A 20,342-nucleotide genomic window follows, 5' to 3' on the forward strand; every position below is an offset into this window, starting at 1 on the left:
GGGTACATAAAAGCAACAAGTTTCTGCTTACCTTCACCAGGGTATATTTGTTCTAGGAAAATTGTAAAAACTATGAAAAGCAGGTATATCCGAACGTCAATGGTCCCCATTTTGGGACACAACTAAACTCCAATAACAAAGTGCGTTATTTCTTTTTTCTTTTTGTGGGTGGTTTTTCTTTTCTTTTTTCTTTTTTTTAAATTTTTTTTTTTTATGCGAGGAGATATAAGAATTCCCGCACGCAGTCGTCTCTCTTTTTTCGGCAAGTGCTCCAAGCGCCAAATGCTGTCAGAGAGTTGATACGGTCGTCAGCGTCAGCTCGTCACCGACCAACCCTCGTCTCTCCTTTTATTACCCGTAGCCACCGTCCCGCCCCGAAGTCAGTTTCCTCCCGTGTTATTTTATTTATTTATTTTAGCTTAATAAACGGGCTTATATCACAGAAAGCACGCAAACATGCTGACATACACAGGTCACAAGCGTGGGCCAAAATTCCACCTAAAAAATAAAGCTGTTCTTATGATATACTCTCTGGCTTGCTATCGCTTCGTTGAATTTAAGATAAGGATTATATTCGTATATTCGTTTTTTTTTTTTTTTTTTTTTTTTTTGCAAACTGTTATCCTCATCTTTATAGTTGTTATTTGTATTTACTTTGCCTCTCCACGAGGGCAGAGTTAGACACCAAGGTCGTTTCGGCTAACTCATCTATGTAAGAAATTCCGCAGAAATAAGCAGGCTTCTCATTGGTCGGTTTGACCGCCAATGATTTTGTTTGAACCTAGCGGATTGCTTGTTCTTACTAACTGCTGAGGGTATTCTTGGCGCAAAATTTATCTTTTCAGACCGCGAGTTTCCCAGAGACAATAGGTCATAATGGACTTACGAAAACTCACTCGTGACTTGTAGCCTCAAACCCGTTGTCTCATTGAGACGTATAATGCTCTAATATGGGATGAAATGTTATAATTTGCAAACAACACTGCCCTTATGTTGGGTGAAATATTATATTCATCGCACACTGGTGTGCTCTGTGAACTTTGACTTTCATCAACATTCATAATGTCTCTCAGAGACGACATTAATGTCTACATTTTGACCTGCCATTTGTCCTCCATTCAGACAGTTATGTACAATGAACTTCATGAGGACTGCCGGCCTAGCAGCATTCATCTTTGGAAGGCATCACTTAACTCATCGACCTGTTGCAGCTTTTCTTTGTCAACGGAGTATTGTATCCAGCATTAACGCGAAGATAAACTCTGAACTATTACCCTTTCCGGGTGTTACCGGCCCAGTTCGGCAGATAGGTAAAGATGATACTTAGGCACCGCCAAAAATGGCCGAAAAATCAAGTTATTGTTGTTTTTTAAAACGAAATTACATTTAAGATCCATTATTTCTGAGTAACTTTTTTTTTCCAGAAAGATAAAACCCTGAATTTTATCATATAGAAAGCAGAATAATGTAAAACTTTTTCTACTAGTTTTAATTAAATTTTAAATGTTAAATTTACCCAAAAGTTAACAATTGGCGGTTTTTGTTTTGCATAAAAACGTATATAAATAGTTTAAAAAAAAAAAAAAAAAAGAAGGTTTTTGAAAGAATTAATTTGTTTATTTCTTGTCTAAGATTTAGGGTGATTTTCTATGAGAATATGCAAAAATATTATAATATAAGTACCTGAATTTCAAATAATTCCACTTATTCATATAAGCAACCAGTTACTTCGAGTCGATTTGATTACTCTGTTTACATTTGTACTTGATAAAAAGCAAACTACGGAAGACCAAAAAGCCAAAAAAAATCTTATTTTTCAGTGACGAAAATTTCAATGTATTGTTAACGCTGAGGCTGGCCAGTACCAAATGGATGACCATTTGTATGAGTTTGGTTTTTAATGTGTATGTGTGTGGGGGCCAGGCTCTCCAAAATGGGGAGGGGGGCAATTTAAAGCAGAATAAAAAAAATTATTTCAGCGCGTTTGGTCCACCGTAGTCGAAAGGCGGCAAATGTTTCCAAACTGGATCGAAAAAAATGATTATATTTTTAACACAAAGGGCACAATATTTATCGAATTTTTTTTTTGTATCGATTCTTCAAAGCATGCCCTGTTTAATAATGGTCATGCATTATTCGGCTCGCTAAAAAGAAATTGTTAATTTATTTATCAAAGATTTTAAAATGGCTTTTTTCGTATAAATATTTAAAAACATTTTTTTTTGTCTTGCTTAACTTAAATTAATTATTTTACTTTACATATTCACCGAATTTCACACTTCAAAACTAAAAGGCGGGATAATTAAACACAATCGAAGTTCTGATATTCAGACATCAAAATAAGGTATGCCAACAAGTTTTTTTTTTTTTAAATCTATAATCCCGTCCCTTACAACAACACAATATGTTTTGTTCAATTTCAGATGATTATCTTAAGCATATTTGGAACCCCCTCAAAACAAGGAGGGGTTGTAAGCAAAAAATATATATATAAATATTATTTATGAAAAATAAGTACACTGTTATAAAGTTCATTCTTTTCTTAATAATCGCTGAAAATTTCGTATTGATTGGATAATTACCTGATTTTTAGTAGATTTTTAAAAAGACGGTCCGTCAAAAAGTACTTGCCTGCCCCCCCCCCTCAGTTTTGGCGGTACCTATGATACATCTTTTGCAATTTGGATCATTTTACTTTAATAAAATTTACGTTGAAGTTTTAAGCTGAGTCTGTTGTAATTTCTGATTGTTTTCTTTCATTCCGGCAAGAGCAAAACCGCTGTGAAAGGATATCTCACATCCTTTTGCCTTCTTCAGGTGGCCCGTATTGAGTCTCTACGGTTCCAGGTGAGTATTGTCTGAAGATAGCGGTTTCAATCCTACCCAGAGCAGGCCAGAAGATAAGTTGGCCGAAAAGAACAACTATGGAAGGCAGTAATTACTAGGGATACAGTTACAAGAGTTGAAATTCTTATCCCGTCGTGGTTAACCACCCGAAGAAGGCCAGAGGAATAGTTAGCCGAAACATGGTAAAATAAAAACTAATGAAGATGAGGATAAAAGTCCGAAAATAAATAAATAAATACATAAATTATGAAGCTTCGTCTAAAGAAAATTCCAAAATTTATATGTATATCAACTTATATAACTTTGCTTTCGTATAAGCTGCATCGTTTGAAGAGGTCGCTAGTTACTAGTAACTAGCTGACCGAAACATGCTCATGGCTGCGTAGCAACATATTACTGCTTATGTAAAGTACACACACACACACACACACACACACATATATATATATAGTAATGGGAGAAAAATTCGTCAAATAAAAGATTAATAAAAACATTTCAAATTCGAAAGTGCAAAAATATACGTATAGAAGTATATATTTATAGAACAACAACCTTATCCAGATTTAGAAGGCTCAATATCAATGATAGAGCTCAATATCAATGATAGAGCTCAATATCAATGATAGAGCTCAATATCAATGATAGAGCCTAATATAAGTAGAAAAAGTTCAGATATTGTAGAATAAATATTTACAATATTTTACTTAAAAAAAAAGAAAACGAAATAAAAGTGAAAGGTTCCTTTTTCCATGGAGTTTTAAAAAGTCTCTTTTCCTTAGAGGAAAAAAGCAAAAATATGTATTGATAAGTATCTATTTTTTTGCTGGTTAGCTCAATTTTTTTTAAAACAGTCGAGAAAAATTGAAAGAAAAGTATAAGTTTATAGATAAAATGAAAAGGAATACTCAGCAAAGTTCAATATGTATTGTTGTAAATATTCAGTGATATTCAAAACTTCGCAATAGTTGGGGCGATTAGTGATTCCAAAAGGAGTTTCGATATCCGTTGCAATTTCTTTAAAACATATCTGGGGTTAGAGAAGGAAGGAAAAGCTCGTGTAAAAAAATCCTGTAATGAAATGCGGGAATAAAATCCAATCTTGGAATTAATAATTTACCTCATTTATTTGTCCCTGCTGATAAGCCAAAAACTCGATTACCTTCTTATAAAGGAACTCATATATAAGGAGTTAAATAAATAATATAAAATAGCCTTATCTAACGCTTTGGATAGCATAAACTTTGACGCCAAAAATATACTTAAAACAATTCATAACTATACAGAAATTATAACCCCAGGAACACCAAGGTCTACCCTCAAAGACCACAAATCTAACTTCCATGGCAACCCCACTATTACATTAATTTGCCTCTCTAGCTCAGATTTACGAGCAGTAAGTAAAAGAATACCAGATAGAATCGTCCCATCCATGAGGAAATCCCTCCCTCTTTGGAAATGTTCAGACTCAGTTATAAATTGGTTCCTTAACCTTAAAGATAAGCAAATGCTGAGCTTTATAACATTTGAGATTGATAATTATTATCAGCCACTTTCTTCTATCCTCCTAAATAAGGCCATTATCTTTTCAGAAATATGCACCGAACTCGCATACCTAGAAATTAAGTTAATCATTTTAGCTAGACGACCCCTCTTTCATTTTTATAATAAAATTTGGACTAGGAAGGACACACCCAATAACTTTGATATTGTCATGGCTCTGATTCTGCACACAGACTGTCAATCTATACTTGTTGAAAGAACTCAAGCTCGTATTTCAATCTATTCAAAGAGGACTGTATAGAGTTGACGTACTCCTTATTACTAGCATTAGATCTAGGGAATATAATAATACCACTAAGAAGCTATACGCCTTTTTTTTTACAAGATGATCACCACTTATCAAGGCCCGGAAGCCACTCATGGATAAGGGTTATTGCATGTACAGTACGTTAGTATGGGGGTTTAATAGAAATGTCTACTTAAGGGGGCTGTTCATCAGGAATTTATTTACGTTGGACTTGAAAACATCCAGGTTGTAGTCAGGCGGGAAGCAAACAGACGGAACAGAGTTCCACAGTGTGCAGTTCTAAGTTCCAGCTTCGGCTTCATCATAACTATAGACCCTGATAAGAAAACATCAGACTTTTAGATGTCACTCGAAACTTAATTTCAGAATAATTTAACCCCTACAATAAACCTAACCTATCTCTCTTCTATGTCCATAAACTTTCAAATCTCCCTAATTCGATTATAAAATCAATAGTTCCTTCGGTTTCAAACAGAATATCTAAGCTATCAAATGTAGGCCTTATTATCGTTGCTCAGAGATAATTGAATAACCTTTTGTCTGGTTAGCAAAACTTTGCAACCGATTTCAGCTCAGTTGGAATTCAGTTGTCTATCTGTCGAAGTTAGAACACCTGCGAGAAAGCGGATCGATAAAAACCAGAGGATTATTATTGTGTGATTCTATTCTGTCTTTACCTCCTTCAGATCTTTTAGTAAACAATAAACAACTGCTGGACAAATAGAGTACACTCTTATTTATGAACAAAACCTGAAAGGTAAAGACAAAACAATTAGAATTACACAATAATAATCCTCTAGTTCCTATGGATCTGCTTTCTCGCAGGTGTTTAAACCCCGACAGCTGTAAGGTCAGCTACTTGACCTATCCATCTCCAGCGACGTCAGCTTTGACAGGTTTACTACATCATTCGGCGCTTTTAGCCTCAGACCGTTGTGTGCGCGCACGCATGTGTGTCCGCAGGCTCAACACGCGACATACCACCTTAGCGTGAAAACCTCTTTTACAACGAGCGTCACTCAGCATTAGAATATTTTGAAACCCTTTCGATCTTTCTTGAAGGTTCTAGATGCGTCTTGGGCCTTACGGATTTTTCTAAATCCCTATTTCCTTTTCTCCGTTATTGTAAAGTTTTGTGAAAGAAAATATTTCTCGAATGATAGATAATAGCTCTCTTTCTAAACATAGGGAGCATAAATTAAGCTCTCATAACACTATAAAGAACTAAGGAAATTTGCTTAACACCAAAGCTCAAACACAACCAATGAACTGATTCTAACAGAAGAACGATTAGGTTGCCAAAGTTGGTACAATACCTGAAATAAATGTAGAGAAGAAGACGCCCCGGACTAGGATAAAAGATAATATATGTATTAAGTGATAACACAGGAAATGCATGCTGTAAAACTAATTGTATTTTACGACCTCATTAAAGGCTATGAAAGGAATCCATGTAATATCAGAAGAGACGTGTTTTCTTGAATGCGTCTGTTGCCAAATGAGATGATCCCGTGCGGTGTTGATTGAACGGCAACCGCAATCAAAAGCATACGGAAAAGGGATTTCCCATCCAGTCTGCCAAGATAAAATGTCTCTTGATTGGTTAACGAGAATGATGAACCTGTTTTTAAATAAAGGAAGATAACTCATCCTTATAATGAGTAAAAAGGGTTATATATATATATATATATATATATATATATATATATATATATATATATATATATATATATATATATAATGTGTGTGTGTGTGTGTGTGTTTAGTTGAACAGCAGGGATGATTCCTGCTTGTTTCTCTTGCGATCCGTTTTCCCATTTAGTGGGTCAATGTTCAAAAGTTCTGTTTAAGTGTAAAAAGAAATTAGCTGCAAACGTTTTCAACTTCCAAGATCACAAGAGAAACAAACAGGAATTATCCCCGCTGTTCAATTAAACATGCATAAGAGGAAAATGCTACCATATATATATATATATATATATATATATATATATATATATATATATATATAGTACAAATTCCTGTATTTATAAAAAAAAAAATATTATTGGCTACATATGTGCAAACATGTTTAAGCTACGATCTCGTTCGAAATCCAGCTTCCGCAAGTCTTTCTATCAACTGAAGACGAATAGAAAAATAATTTTGCGAATCATTTAGGGTTTTGGAGGTGGAGGGGGGGGAAATCGTAAATTGGCAAATCACTTATCTGCCCTCACTCAGTTCTGTAGTCATGTTTATTATAATTAGTACCTGCACACACATTTAGACCTTCCTCTTATCAACCGGATAATTATTTTCTGTGCATCTGATTTCTATTATTATTATTATTATTATTATTATTATTTGTGATACGGTTATATTTTCAAAAGCCCTGTCTCTAACTCTGCCTTCAGAAGTTTAAACACGTTCTTACCAGTTTATGTATGTAGATCACTCCTACGCACAAATTGAATTCATACGAAGTAAAAAAAAAAAAAAAAAAAAAAAAAAAAAAAGGAAAAAGGTCCCACGCGGATCGATCTATGTTTCGACGAGGTGGTATCGACGACAATCAGCGAAAAAAAAAAAAAAGTGCTAATGCAGAGAGTGATCTGCGCTATTTTTTTTAAATTGTATTTCCGCGTTTAATTAAAGTTTTATGATGTTGTTTTTTATTCAATTGTAAGGTTAAAGTACAAAATATGTACAAAACACCCTCCCCTCCCATGTTAAGAATGGCTTTTTAAATAATAACGTTATTATTTCAGCACGGATCACTCTCTGCATGAGTACCAAAATAAATAAATAAATAAAGGAAAACAATCTATATAAATAAAACAGTAGATTATGTGTGTGTATCTGTCTGTCTGTCTGTCTGTAAATATTTAACCGATCTTTATTTGGGTGGATGAAAAACACGTAGATACATATATCGGCCAGTTGAAATGCAAAATGTTCTTTTTAACTTGATGATATAATTTTACTTTCTGCGCATGCCCAAATTCAATTCATTTCTTCAAGCCGTTTAATATTTAATCTTTCTGGTCTCTCTCTCGATAGCTACATCGGTCGGAGACACAAATGGAGCGCTAAATGTTTTTATTTCGATTCTAGCTGATGGCACCTAAGTATTTTTTTTTAAAACATTTGAAATAATTACTATATATTAGGTACAATATGATATCCAATATAGAATTAGCTCTGTAATAATAAATACGAAATCTGCATGAATTAAAACACATTAAAGAGTATTTTACGACCCGGCAAGGCCGCTCCCAGACCCCCACTAATAATATAATAAAGTTTATATATATATATATATATATATATATATATATATATATATATATATATATATATATATATATATAATGTGTGTATGTATATGTAAAAAAAAAAATGATAATGTGATATTTTCTTGGTATTTCTATGGCTTTCCTTTTGGAATTTCTTTAGAATTTTTTTTTTTTTTTTTTTTTGAATCTCACTCCAAAAATATTTTCTTGCTAATAGCGTGACCTCTATGCGCTCTAATTAGCGGCAATTCAACGGTTGTTAAACATTTGTAACTAATTAACTGTTTCTAATCTAAAAAATGGCAATGAATAAATAAATAAATGAATGAATAAATAAATAACAGCACGAAATAAATAAATAACGACACTAAATAAATAAATAACGGTACTAAATAAATAAATAAATAACGGCACTAAATAAATAAATAAATAAATAAATAATGGCACTAAATAAATAAATAAATAACGACACTAAATAAATAAATAACGGCACTAAATAAATGAATAAATAACGGCACTAAATAAATAAATAAATAAATAATGGCACTAAATGAATAAATAAATAAATAAATAACGGCACTAAATAAATCAATAAATAACGGAACTAAATAAATAAATAACAGCACTAAATAAATAAATAACGGAACTAACTAAATAAATAAATAACAGCACTAAATAAATAAATAAATTACAGCACTAAATAAATAAATAAATAAATAAATAACGGCACTAAATGAATAACAGCAATAAATAAATAAATAAATAAATGACGGCACTAAATAAATAAATGACGGCACTAAATAAATAAATAAATAAATAATGGCACTAAATAAATAAATAAATCAATAAATAACGGAACTAAATAAATAAATAACAGCACTAAATAAATAAATAAATAAATAACGGAGCTAAATAAATAAATAAATAACAGCACTAAATAAATAAATAAATTACAGCACTAAATAAATAAATAAATAAATAAATAACGGCACTAAATGAATAACAGCAATAAATAAATAAATAAATAAATGACGGCACTAAATAAATAAATGACGGCACTAAATAAATAAATAAATAAATAATGGCACTAAATAAATAAATAAATAAATAACGGCACTGAATAAATCAATAAATAAATAATGGCACTATATAAATAAATAAATAAATAAATAATGGCACTAAATGAATAAATAAATAAATAAATAACGGCACTAAATAAATCAATAAATAAATAATGACACTAAATAAATAAATAAATAAATAACGGCACTAAATAAGTAAATAAATAAATAATTGCACTAAATGAATAAATAAATAAATAACGGCACTAAATAAATCAATAAATAACGGAACTAAATAAATAAATAACGGCACCAAATAAATAAATAACGGCACTAAATGAATAAATAAATAAATAAATAAATGACGGCACTAAATAAATAAATAAATAAATAAATGACGGCACTAAATAAATAAATAAATAAATAAATAACGGCACTAAATAAATAAATAACGGCACTAAATAACTAAGCAAATAAATAAATAAATGAATAACGGCAACACAAAGTAATTTTTTTATCTGGTTTCTCCCTTAACGTTTTCCTTTAAAATGACGACTGTCGGGTTTTCCGGTATGCTGAAAACGAATACCGCATTAAAACTTTTTAAGTAGTTTTCCGGATATTAAGCAATGTAATTTCTTATATTATTGCTAGTGGCCATCTTGGTACGCGCGAACGCGTGTAAATGGGACATGTAATCGTTAGCATTTTTTCACGTTTGGTGACAGGGGGAAGGAAGAGAGAACAGGAGTTCATAAGTTCGAAACATTTTACAAACACCTAGAAACACTTCAAGCAATGTGTGTGAGGGGAGTTTAATTTTGTTTAAGATTTGCCTTGAAAAAGGTCTCATCGTTAAATATTACTCTTCTTCTAATTATAATTACGCTTGTCGCTACGACCGTCATCATCCTGGACACCGCTTAACAAAATTTGGTGTCGCTGAACGGAAAAACCTACACATATTTTGATTTGATGAGGAAAACGCATGCCACATTCTCATTGGATAAAAGCAATCTCGCTAACCAACCGAAAACCTAAAACAATATGGAGGCTTTTACTTTTCAATTCAAACGTAATTTTTCATAAAACAAGGCCTATAGCCATTAGTCGCGTGCTCTCGTGTAATCAATGAATGCGTGAATGTAGGATTGACATGAAATTCTTAAAGATAAACTAAAATGACCGAAAAATGGGCTGAAATGACTTAAATAAATAAAAAGTAAATGACTTAGAATGACTTTAATGAAATTAAGGATGAATTGAATGACCTTAAGAATGACTTGAATGCTTAAAAAATAACTGGCATCCTTCAAAAGCAACTTGAATGATCTGGAGAATGACTTGAATGGCTTTGAGACTGACTGGTTGTAAAGTGGGTGATCATTTTACATTAAATTAATACAGAAAAGTGATCCCCCACTTTATATCACAATAAGTACAGCATGTAGTAAGAACAGATACTACACTTTGATCTTGGCCAAAAGGCCAAGAAAAAAGTATTTATTTGCTCCTCCACCGAGCAAATTAGGCACAAGGCCGATTTTTAATGTGAGGAGTGAAGGGGAAATGGGGACCAGCTCCCCGGAGAGTAGAGGAGCTGGATAGTGACAGTTGGTATGAAGGGTTGCCCCTACATTGACCAAGGTCTTATATGTGGGGTTCCCCCCACATACGGTCTTTGCTTTCAGTATCTGCCGGAACAGATACTACACTTTGAGATATTAAATCCTTTATTCATGTTAAAAATACATTGAAAATCAACAATAAACAAAAAACTTAGGCACATGGCCAACTCAAAAGGGGGGACTGTGGAGATCGTTGGTCATCCTTGTCACTCCAGAACTAAACAAAATCAAAAGTTTCTCCCAGCTAGTATTTTTCACCTTAATACCGCATTAACCCTTTCATACTGGGGGACATCCTACTTAACTCCCAATTTTTAAAACAAAAAGATAACAATAAAAATAGTTCAATAATTCATTTGTGTCGAGGGCGGGGTGGGGAAGGAGAAAAAAGGGTGATTAGTAGGACCCTGCCACCCCGTCTAGTTGATAAACTGCCCATTCCACTAGGTTTGTAAAAGGAACCTCACTTCTGTGGATCAGTCTCTAAGTGGGGATGCCCTCTAGATGGGGGTGAATGGAGAAAAGAAAATTTTGTGGGTAAGGAATGGGGGTTAGTTTGTATTTCTTTCTCTCCAAGATGGGTGAAATTTAGAGAAGGGGGTGAAAACAAAAATTGCAAAAAGGAGAGGTAGGGATCTTGGAGGCTTCCCAATCGGGGAGGGATGGAGCACACACTCAGCTAGCTGAGAGGCTACTTGTTTAATTCTACTTTACGGAACTGTGCGTTCCACACCTAGGCGGGTAACACGTATTCAAATTTGGCTCCTCTTCGTACACACAGACTTGCTACATGTATCCATCTTCTGTCAAAATGCCACGCGATGCAGCCTTCTTCTATCACATCTGATCTTCACCCGTAGTTGGTGTTTAAAGAAAACGATCAGATCCTGATCAGAATAAGACAACACTCCCCCCCCCCGGCAACCTTGCAGACGTGACGTCCAAATCACCATTCTCGCCATGGCCAGGGTCGTTAAGTAGACCATTTGTCTTTCCCGGTCCCACGGCGGTCTCACGCTGTCCATGACATTGGATACGGTAATTGGGCGAGGATGCTCAAGATCGATGTGAGCCGTTACCTCGCTGACATACGACCAGTACCGGCGGAGTTCGCGGCAATCGAAGAAAGCATGATCAGTCGTTTCTACGGCCGTTGTCCCACAACGGGGACAATCAGGCGACTCAAAACCCGGAACTGCATTGTATGTTGTTGAGTGAAAGTGCATTTCGGGCCAATCGCCAGGTCAGAGAGAACTCCGAATTGTTCAGCTGACTCAAACCTGGCGCCCAACTCCACTCGGAGTGGATCTCCCTCTGCTGCCAACCCAAACGCGTTTGCGTCTTTCCAAGCTTATAACTCCTCGAAAACTGTAATTCAAGCCTTAATTTCTTTTTCAATTAAAGGAGTAAGGATCAAGGTTTCATTTAAAAACAAAAACAAAAAACACAAACAACGTGTTTTTTTTTTGTTTTTTTTAAAGGTTTTAAACTTCGGACTTTACAGGTAAATTTCTAAAAAACACTACTTTTTTGTTTTAAGTTTGAATATATTATTTATTGATCATTTATCTTCAATTTGTGATATATAAAATTTTGGTGAGTAAATTAATTATTTACTTTTTAATAGACATTTCTAAATGGGAGGCGTGAACTCATTCGACCCCCTGTCTTTCCAAGCTTATAACTACTCGTAAAATGTAATTCAAACCCTAATTTTTTTTTCAATTAAAGGAGCAAGGACCAAGGTTTCATTTTAAAAAAAATAACAAGAGAAAAAACAAACAACGTGCTTTTTTTTTTTTAAAAAAGGTTTTAAACTTTGGACTTTACAGGTAAATTTCTAAAAAAACACTACTTTTTTTAAAATAAAATTTGAATATATTATTTTTTGATCTTTTATCTTCAATTTGTGATATATAAAACTTTGGTGAGTAAATTAATTATCACAAATTGAAGATCAATAAATAAAATATTCTAATTTAAAACAACAGAAAAAATTGGAAGGTGGGGTAAATTTACCTTTAAAGTCCAAAGTGTAAAACCTTTTTTTTAAACCACGTTGATTTTTTTTTTAATGAAAGCTCGTTATGCTTACATCGTCAAGTAAATACCGAAAGCTGACGAGAATTTTTTCAATTTCATTCAATGTTTTCTTTTTTTAGATATTTAAAAAAAGAAAATTTACTTTATCGAGTGAATTTTCTTTTTTTAAATATCTAAAAAAAAAACATTGAATGAAATTGAAAAAATTCTCGTAAAGTAGAAATATAATAATCAAAAACTCGTGTATTTCATGAAGAGAATTAACAAAAAAAAAAAATTGGTCGACTGGGTTTTTCATTTAACGGCAAAAACTTAAAAGTGAATGTGTGCTTTTTTTCAAGTACGGAGGCCCCCAAATACTAATTTTGGTTAACAGCACGCAATAAAAAGAGATATTAATTATGGCGTTTATAAGTCACCGTAAGATAATCGCGAAAAAAAAAATCAGATTTGTCTCCCTTTATTTGAACATTCAAAAAATGAGTTCACGTTTTTTATTTTTTTTAATCCTTGTTTTAAAAAGTATTTTATTTAAAAAGGACATAGAATATAAGTATAAATATGGATAAATTCTTAATAATGAACAATGGAAGTACACATTGAATAGAAGTTTTTTATAGGTAAGTGATTTTTTGGAATTTATATATATATATATATATATATATATATATATATATATATATATATATATATATATATACTAGCGGGGGGGGGTACTCGGCGTTGCCCGGGTATTTGTAGGAGTGTGTGTGCTCGGGCGGGGGTGTTAATAAAAACATAAGAATAAGCGAAGTAAAAAAAAAAAAACTAACGTAAGGCAAACGAACGATGTTAAATGTAAAAATCGGGAAAACAAAAAAGAAAACAGAAAAACGAACGTTAAAACTTCTTTAAAAAATCTTAAATATAACCCCCCAACACGTGAAAAATAGCTTCGTGGGGTACCCAGCGTTGCCCGGGTGTTTTTGGGCGTGTGTGGTCGGTCAGGTGGGGAGAGGTGTTAATGAAAACCTAAGAATAAGCGAAGTAAAAAAAAAAAAACAGAAAAACGAACGTTAAAAAATCTGAAAACACGTGAAAAATGGCTTAAATAACTCTGTTTCAATATTAAAATTTAAAAAATCGAAAAAAAAAACCCAAAAAAAGACATCTCACACCACGATTCGAACCCAAAACGTTTAGATAATGAGGCCGCGCTCTAAGCAACTAAGCTAAGACGACGTCGCCGAAATTGTGTCGCTTTTTAAAATCTTTAAACTAAATCAGGTTACGACATCATTTGCGCATGCATAGAACCGAACTCGTCATGAGAGGAGGGTTTTTGCTGACCCCCCCCCCTGTAGAAAAGTGATGATTTCAGGGTGAACAAATTAACGCTTTTGGCCAATTTTTCGATATTTGTCAGGCGAAGGTGGTTTGAAGTTAAAAATGATACCGATCTAGCGAAAATCCGTGACCCGTGTGTCAAGTTTTTGCGAGACATACAAACACACATTTTCGCTTTTATATATATAGATAGATTTTTTATAATCGAAGTAAGTAAAATTTCGTTCATTTTCTTTAAATCTTTGTTAAAGAAAATCTATTTTAAAAAACAAATATTGCTTAATTTGCTTATTATTTTTTTAAAATTTGGTCTTTGCTCCTTTAATTGAAAAAAAATTTAGGGTTTGAATTACATTTTTCAAGTAGTTATAAGCTTCGAAAGATAGTAAGTTGATTTATTCAAGTTCATATACGGCATTTTTAATGGCCGATTCTGATACACCTACCGGGGTCCCCTACAACTTTCTTATATATGGGTTAGACTTATATACATGTGTCTTATATCCGGGTTACACTGTACATAAACACAGGCTCTAATTTGGGACCAGAGAAAATCTCTTATATCTGTTTTCTTATATTCGGGTTTCTTATATCCGGGTTACATTGTACAACGTTCTAGTAAATCGGTCCCCCCATATTTGAATCAATCAATGAGAACACGCACTTTCTTCTTTTATAAAGGAATTTTCATTTATTAATCTAAGAGCAGTGATATTATCCAATGTATTCCGTATTGTTTTCACTGGACGCCATGTTTGTTTTCACGCGCGCGTGCATTCAATTTTTTTTTTACTCTTATTTATTGAAATAGATTTTAAGGGCATATAAACAAATAAAATTAAGTAGATGTATGAGTATAAATAACGAGGAAGCACAGTGGCAATTATTATTCAAAATGTTTTCACAAACGAATAAGTAAAAAAGCGATGGAACCATCTTCACAAAGAGATAACGCCCCAAAGATGCGAATAAAAAACACTTCCTAGGGGCAGTTAGTTCTAAACGCATGTTTAAAGTTCTGAACGCATGAAAACTAATTTACATTAAAACGCTTAAATATGGTGCTTTAATTTGTCCAGATTTCGTATATACAGGGTGACCCCCCCCCCCAAAAAAAACGAGCCGCAACTCTAATTATGCCCCGTTTCTTAGTGTTTTGTCAAAATAAAATGAAACTTTGGTCATAACTAGTTTATTGTATTCAAAACATCACATCAAAACACTAGGGTCTTTGGCCTTTTTTTTTCTCCGTTGACTGTAAAATGCTCAGAAAAACAATTGAATGTCCTCTGTTTTTTTTTTGGGGGGGGGTGTCACCCTGTATTATTATTAGGGCTATGACAACAGCATATTCTTTTCATTGTTTTGACTCTCGGGTGTGTGTCCCTTGATATCTCATATGCTTTTATATAGAGTGGTGTGGTTTTCGGTCGATTAACTCTAACTGTATCGGGAAGCAGACTCGAGAGTCAAAACAATGAAAAGAATATGCTGTTGTCATAGTCCTAATTATTATAGAGTCGTGATTTCAAAAGTTAAAAAAAAAAGTTGTCAAAAAACAAATATATAACAATTAAATGTTATCAAAGGTTTTGAAACGTGTAATCGGTTCGAAAATCATAGTGTTTATCGATATATTTTAAAAAGAAAAATGGCGGCATGCTCGCTTTTGAACATGGTAAGTTTGGGAAAATTATACATACTGTCAGAAACCCACCGAGTACATGTCCGCCTATGCTACGGTGATATATATTGAGTGAGTTTCTAACAGTATTTTGTATAATTTTTTTATTTCAACTCGTTTTCCCAAACTTACCGTGTTCAACAGCAAGCCTGCCGCCATTTGCATTTTTCAAATACATCGGTAAACACTGTATGTTTTTCGAGCCGAATTAATATTTTACATTAAATAAAAACACTAAAAATATATCCAGTTAGATAGAAAAGTAACTTATCTTGCCTTTTGATAACATTTATTTTTTATATATTTGTTTTTTGACAACTTTTTCGAATCTGTGTAGTGTAAAAGAAACCCAATTTATCTTATAAAAATTTTTTTTTGTGTAATTAACACAAATAGTTTTTATTTATGATAGAAATTGAAACAACAGCAAAAGAAAAAAATGATGCAATTTTTAAACGAATATAACCATTTATTATTATTTTGTATAGACTGAAATATTCGATATCTAAAAATATCTTTTTTGGAACAAGACTTTCTTTTTTTCTTATTTTTTCTTTTTCTTTTTTTTCTCTTTTTTTTATACAAAAATAGAAAAAGTAAATGTATGGTGGTGGATTTCTGGTAGATTTTTAAAATTATGGACATTGATTTTTTGTTAAAAAATACTTTTAATTTCATTCCCCCCCCCCCATATTTTAATAAGAAACTTAATACTAATATTAGATAGTTCGGAAAATAATGGCTGATTTCAAAGCCAGCATTTATTCAACGGAACTCATTTGTCAAGCATTTTCAGTTTGCGAATTCAGTTTAGATGATTGAACTCTGTTTGAATACTGACATCATATGCCTTGGAGAATTCTGACTTTTTGGCACGTGTTTTCGTCAAAAAAATCTGACTTTTTGACACGTGTTTTCTTCAAAATAATCTGACTTTTTGGCGCATTTTTTCTTCAAAAAAATTCTGACTTTTTGGCGCGTGTTTTCTTCAAAAAAATTCTGACTTTTTGGCGCGTGTTTTCTTCAAAAAAATTCTGACTTTTTGGCGCGTGTTTTCTTCAAAAAAATTCTGACTTTTTGGCGCGTGTTTTCTTCAAAAAAATTCTGACTTTTTGGCGCGTGTTTTCTTCAAAAAAATTCTGACTTTTTGGCGCGTGTTTTCTTCAAAAAAATTCTGACTTTTTGGCGCGTGTTTTCTTAAAAGAAATCTGACTTTTTGGCGCATTTTTTCTTAAAAAAAATTCTGACTTTTTGACACGTGTTTTCTTTAAAAAAATCTGACTTTTTGGCATGCGTTTTCTTCCAAAAAAATTCTGACTTTTTGGCACGTGTTTTCTTCAAAAAATTCTGACTTTTTGGCACGTGTTTTCTTAAAAAAAAGCACACGTTTGCCAATGCAAAACAAGTGACATAAAAAAACTTGCGTTCTGATGGAAATTAAGTCGTTGAAGACGTTTTTGATATCACTTAGGTTTTTGAAGCATTTCTTACACAGAAAGTTGTTGAGATGCTCGAAAAAGTAACAGTCGGCACGTGAGAGGTCTAGCAAGTATGGCGGATGAGGGAAAGTTTCGTAGCCCAGTTCGTTCAACTTTGGCAGGGTCGGTTTAGCAACATGCGGTCGGGCATTGTCGTAGAAGAGAATTGGACCCTTTCTATGTACTAATGCTGCGCATGTTGTCGAAGTTTCTGATGCATTTCACCCATTTTTTTACTGTTTTTTCCGCCGTAATGGTTTCGCCTGCATTAAAAAAATGTAATGAATGAGACCCGCCGCAGACGACCAAACAGTAAGCATGATTCTCTTTTGATGCAACTCTGGCTTCTAGAAGTGTCGTGGAGATTCGTCGGCGTTTAACCACTGAGCTGAGCGTCACCGGTTGTCATTAAAAAAAAAAACTTTTCATCGCAAGTCATAACTCGGTCGAGAAATAGTTTTTGTTGCGTAAAAGGGAAGATGACACTTTATAACGGCGTTTCTTTTGGTTGTTGTGAGGCGACCATTTATCAAGTTGTTTGTCTTTCCAATCTCTCTTAATGATTGGAAATCGTCGTATACGTTACGTCTAATTCAGAAGCAAGTTCTCGAACAGTTGTGCATGGATTGGCTTCAACTAAGCTTCTTAATTGATCGTTTTTAATATCTGATGGTCGATCACTACGCTCATCATCTTCAAGGCTCCTATCGCCGTCACGACATTTTTTAAACCATCATTATGCTGTGCGTTCAGTAGTGGTTCCTAGGTCAAACGCTTCGTTGGTATTGCGAGCTGTTTTAGCAGTATTCAGCCTAGCTTGAATTGAAATAAAAAAGACATAATTGTTTTAAAACGATTGTAATTTGAACTATCAATAGAGCGAAAAACGCTCTTTGAAATAATATATAAAGTAAAAGTATTGCAACGAAAATTTATTTGAAAATACACCAGGAGAACTGAGGGAAAGTGGAGGTCTATAAAATCAAAGAAATTAATAATGTTATCAGCATAGTTACAAAACTACATAGTAGTGACCCTCATTTAATTCCGAGCAACATCGGGTCTTTCAAATATATATATATATATATATATATATATATATATATATATATATATATATAACTACTTCATTTACTCACATAAATTAATATACGAAAGTATAGATTTATGCGTAAACTTTAAGTATTTACTTCAAAAGTGCTCAATACGTAGGTAGAGCTAGTTAGTAATTTATAAAATATATATGGTGATTAAGCTACACTGAATATTCGGCGTTTCATCCACCCTAGGATTCGCCAGGCTTATACGCATAAGCCTGACGAATCCTAGAGTGGATGAAACGCCGAATATTCAGTGTAGCTTAATCGCCATATATATATATATATATATATATATATATATATATAATATGTGTGCGTGTATTGAATTCTTTGTTCACTAAAATAATACGTTTAATTTTTTTTTTATATCATTTAATTCACAAGGGATTTGTCAACATTTCGTTGATGGTTGAGGTTCGGAGTTGAGAACCAAATTCCAATTTCATGGGACGGAGATGGTGAAAGGGTGAAAAAAAACCACCGTTCTACCCAAATCTGCCTTCATCCCATATCTGCCGTAATGGTTTCCACATTTGTTATCATTCCTCCCCGCCAGCGGAAATATCTCTCCTGACTTCTCCCCCCCCCCCAATTATCAACGCCCACCCGTTTTGTCAACACCATACCATTTTCCACGCTCACAACCTCGAGGACGATTCGGTAAAGAATCTCATTTTCCACTCCTCCACTTTGCGACTCGTCGTAAAAAATACTTTTTTACTTTTTGTTTATGATATTAAATATTTTGATTTATGGCGTATTGCTAGAACAAAAACCTGAATTATCTCCCTTTGACAATTCTGTTTATTGTAAAATAGTTTTTGTTATATTTACTTTTCGTTTATGATATTAAATATTTTGATTTATGGTGTATTGCTAGAACAAAAACCTGAATGCGTTAAAACTATGTACGTACACCTCGTCCGTTCAGATACGTAGCTAGCACACTCGATCATCCTCATCATCGGTTGGATGTAGAAGCAAGCTTGATGAGGGATCTCGCGTAAAGTATGAGTCCTCCTTAGATCCTAGTTAGTTGCCTCCCTCTACGAGGGCAAAGTTAAACAAACAGCTGACTTTTAATGTGTGGAAAATCTAGCTCTCCAAAAAGAGGCCTTCTAGATTAAGATAAACATTTAAATTGCCTTCAACTAAAAGGATCCTCCTTCACTGACCGAAGACAGAACAGCTACTACACTTTGAAATATTTATTAAAACAAATATTTTAAGTATATTTTTACAAATTAAGCACCACATCATCTGTCTACACTAGACTGAGCTAGAATCATAACAGTCGCTACAATATCGCATTTTTTTTTTTTAGATTAAACATGATATTATGGTGACTACACTTGGTGAGGGAAAATTATTCTCAATTAGCATTTAGGTAATGCTTTCAACTCAAAGTATTAAAGGCAAAATAAACAGATAAATAACATATATAAGAATGGCAATATATTTAGTACTAGAGGAGATTGGGTCAGCTTCAGGTTCCAAATTCTGGGGTTGAGGTTTCGAATCTCACTATGTTCAATCATGCTGTTGAGATATAGAATTTACACTAGGGCTTGTCCTATTAAAGATAACCAAAGATGTGTTGGAAGTTGTATTTGCTCATAAGCATGCTTATATACAAGGATTTCTTTAAGCAGAACCAAAAAAAAATGGTTAATAAAACCTACCTAATAGATCGCACACTGGTTTCCGATTTGTTCTGAACCGAAAACAAGCAGGTCGTTCTCTAAATGGGAGTGGAGTCTAGTTGGGTGAGAAACGAAAAACAGGTGATTTAGTTGTAGAATGGAAGGTATCCTACCAAGATACTACGCTTTGATCATAGCCTAAAGATCAGCACTAACGAGATGTTACCGTAAATGTGTATTAGTCAAGCCTACAATTAAATTTTGTCGAACTGTTTCGAAAGTCACAATAAAATTACCTTTGAAAACTTGCATTCTTATACTACAAGTTTCTATGCATCCAATCTGGATCTTTGAGATGTTGCAAAAGCTTTTTGTGATTTTCAGTTGTGTGGGAAAAGGTCCTAATTTACTTTGTAGCGATATTTTCATGTGCGTTTGTATATGAAT

At 33.3% G+C, this 20,342-nt stretch overlaps 1 protein-coding gene and 1 pseudogene across 1 annotated transcript in view; both read right to left on the reverse strand.

Moving 5' to 3' along the window:
* Positions 1-273, reverse strand: part of LOC145277986 (properdin-like) — a 171,394-nt gene extending 171,121 nt beyond the window's left edge. The window contains exon 1 of the mRNA XM_080130126.1: positions 32-273. Coding sequence (XP_079986252.1) covers positions 32-110 — 79 coding nt within the window. The 5' untranslated portion in view covers positions 111-273. The remainder of the gene's footprint in view (positions 1-31) is intronic.
* A 10,094-nt stretch (positions 274-10,367) lies between these two features.
* LOC145278438 (U2 spliceosomal RNA) lies at positions 10,368-10,493 on the reverse strand (annotated as a pseudogene).
* Between the last annotated feature and the right edge of the window lie 9,849 nt (positions 10,494-20,342).

Source organism: Euprymna scolopes, chromosome 6 (assembly GCF_053919585.1).
Source record: "Euprymna scolopes isolate OS-2025 chromosome 6, ASM5391958v1, whole genome shotgun sequence".
In the NCBI taxonomy this organism is placed as follows: domain Eukaryota; kingdom Metazoa; phylum Mollusca; class Cephalopoda; order Sepiida; family Sepiolidae; genus Euprymna; species Euprymna scolopes.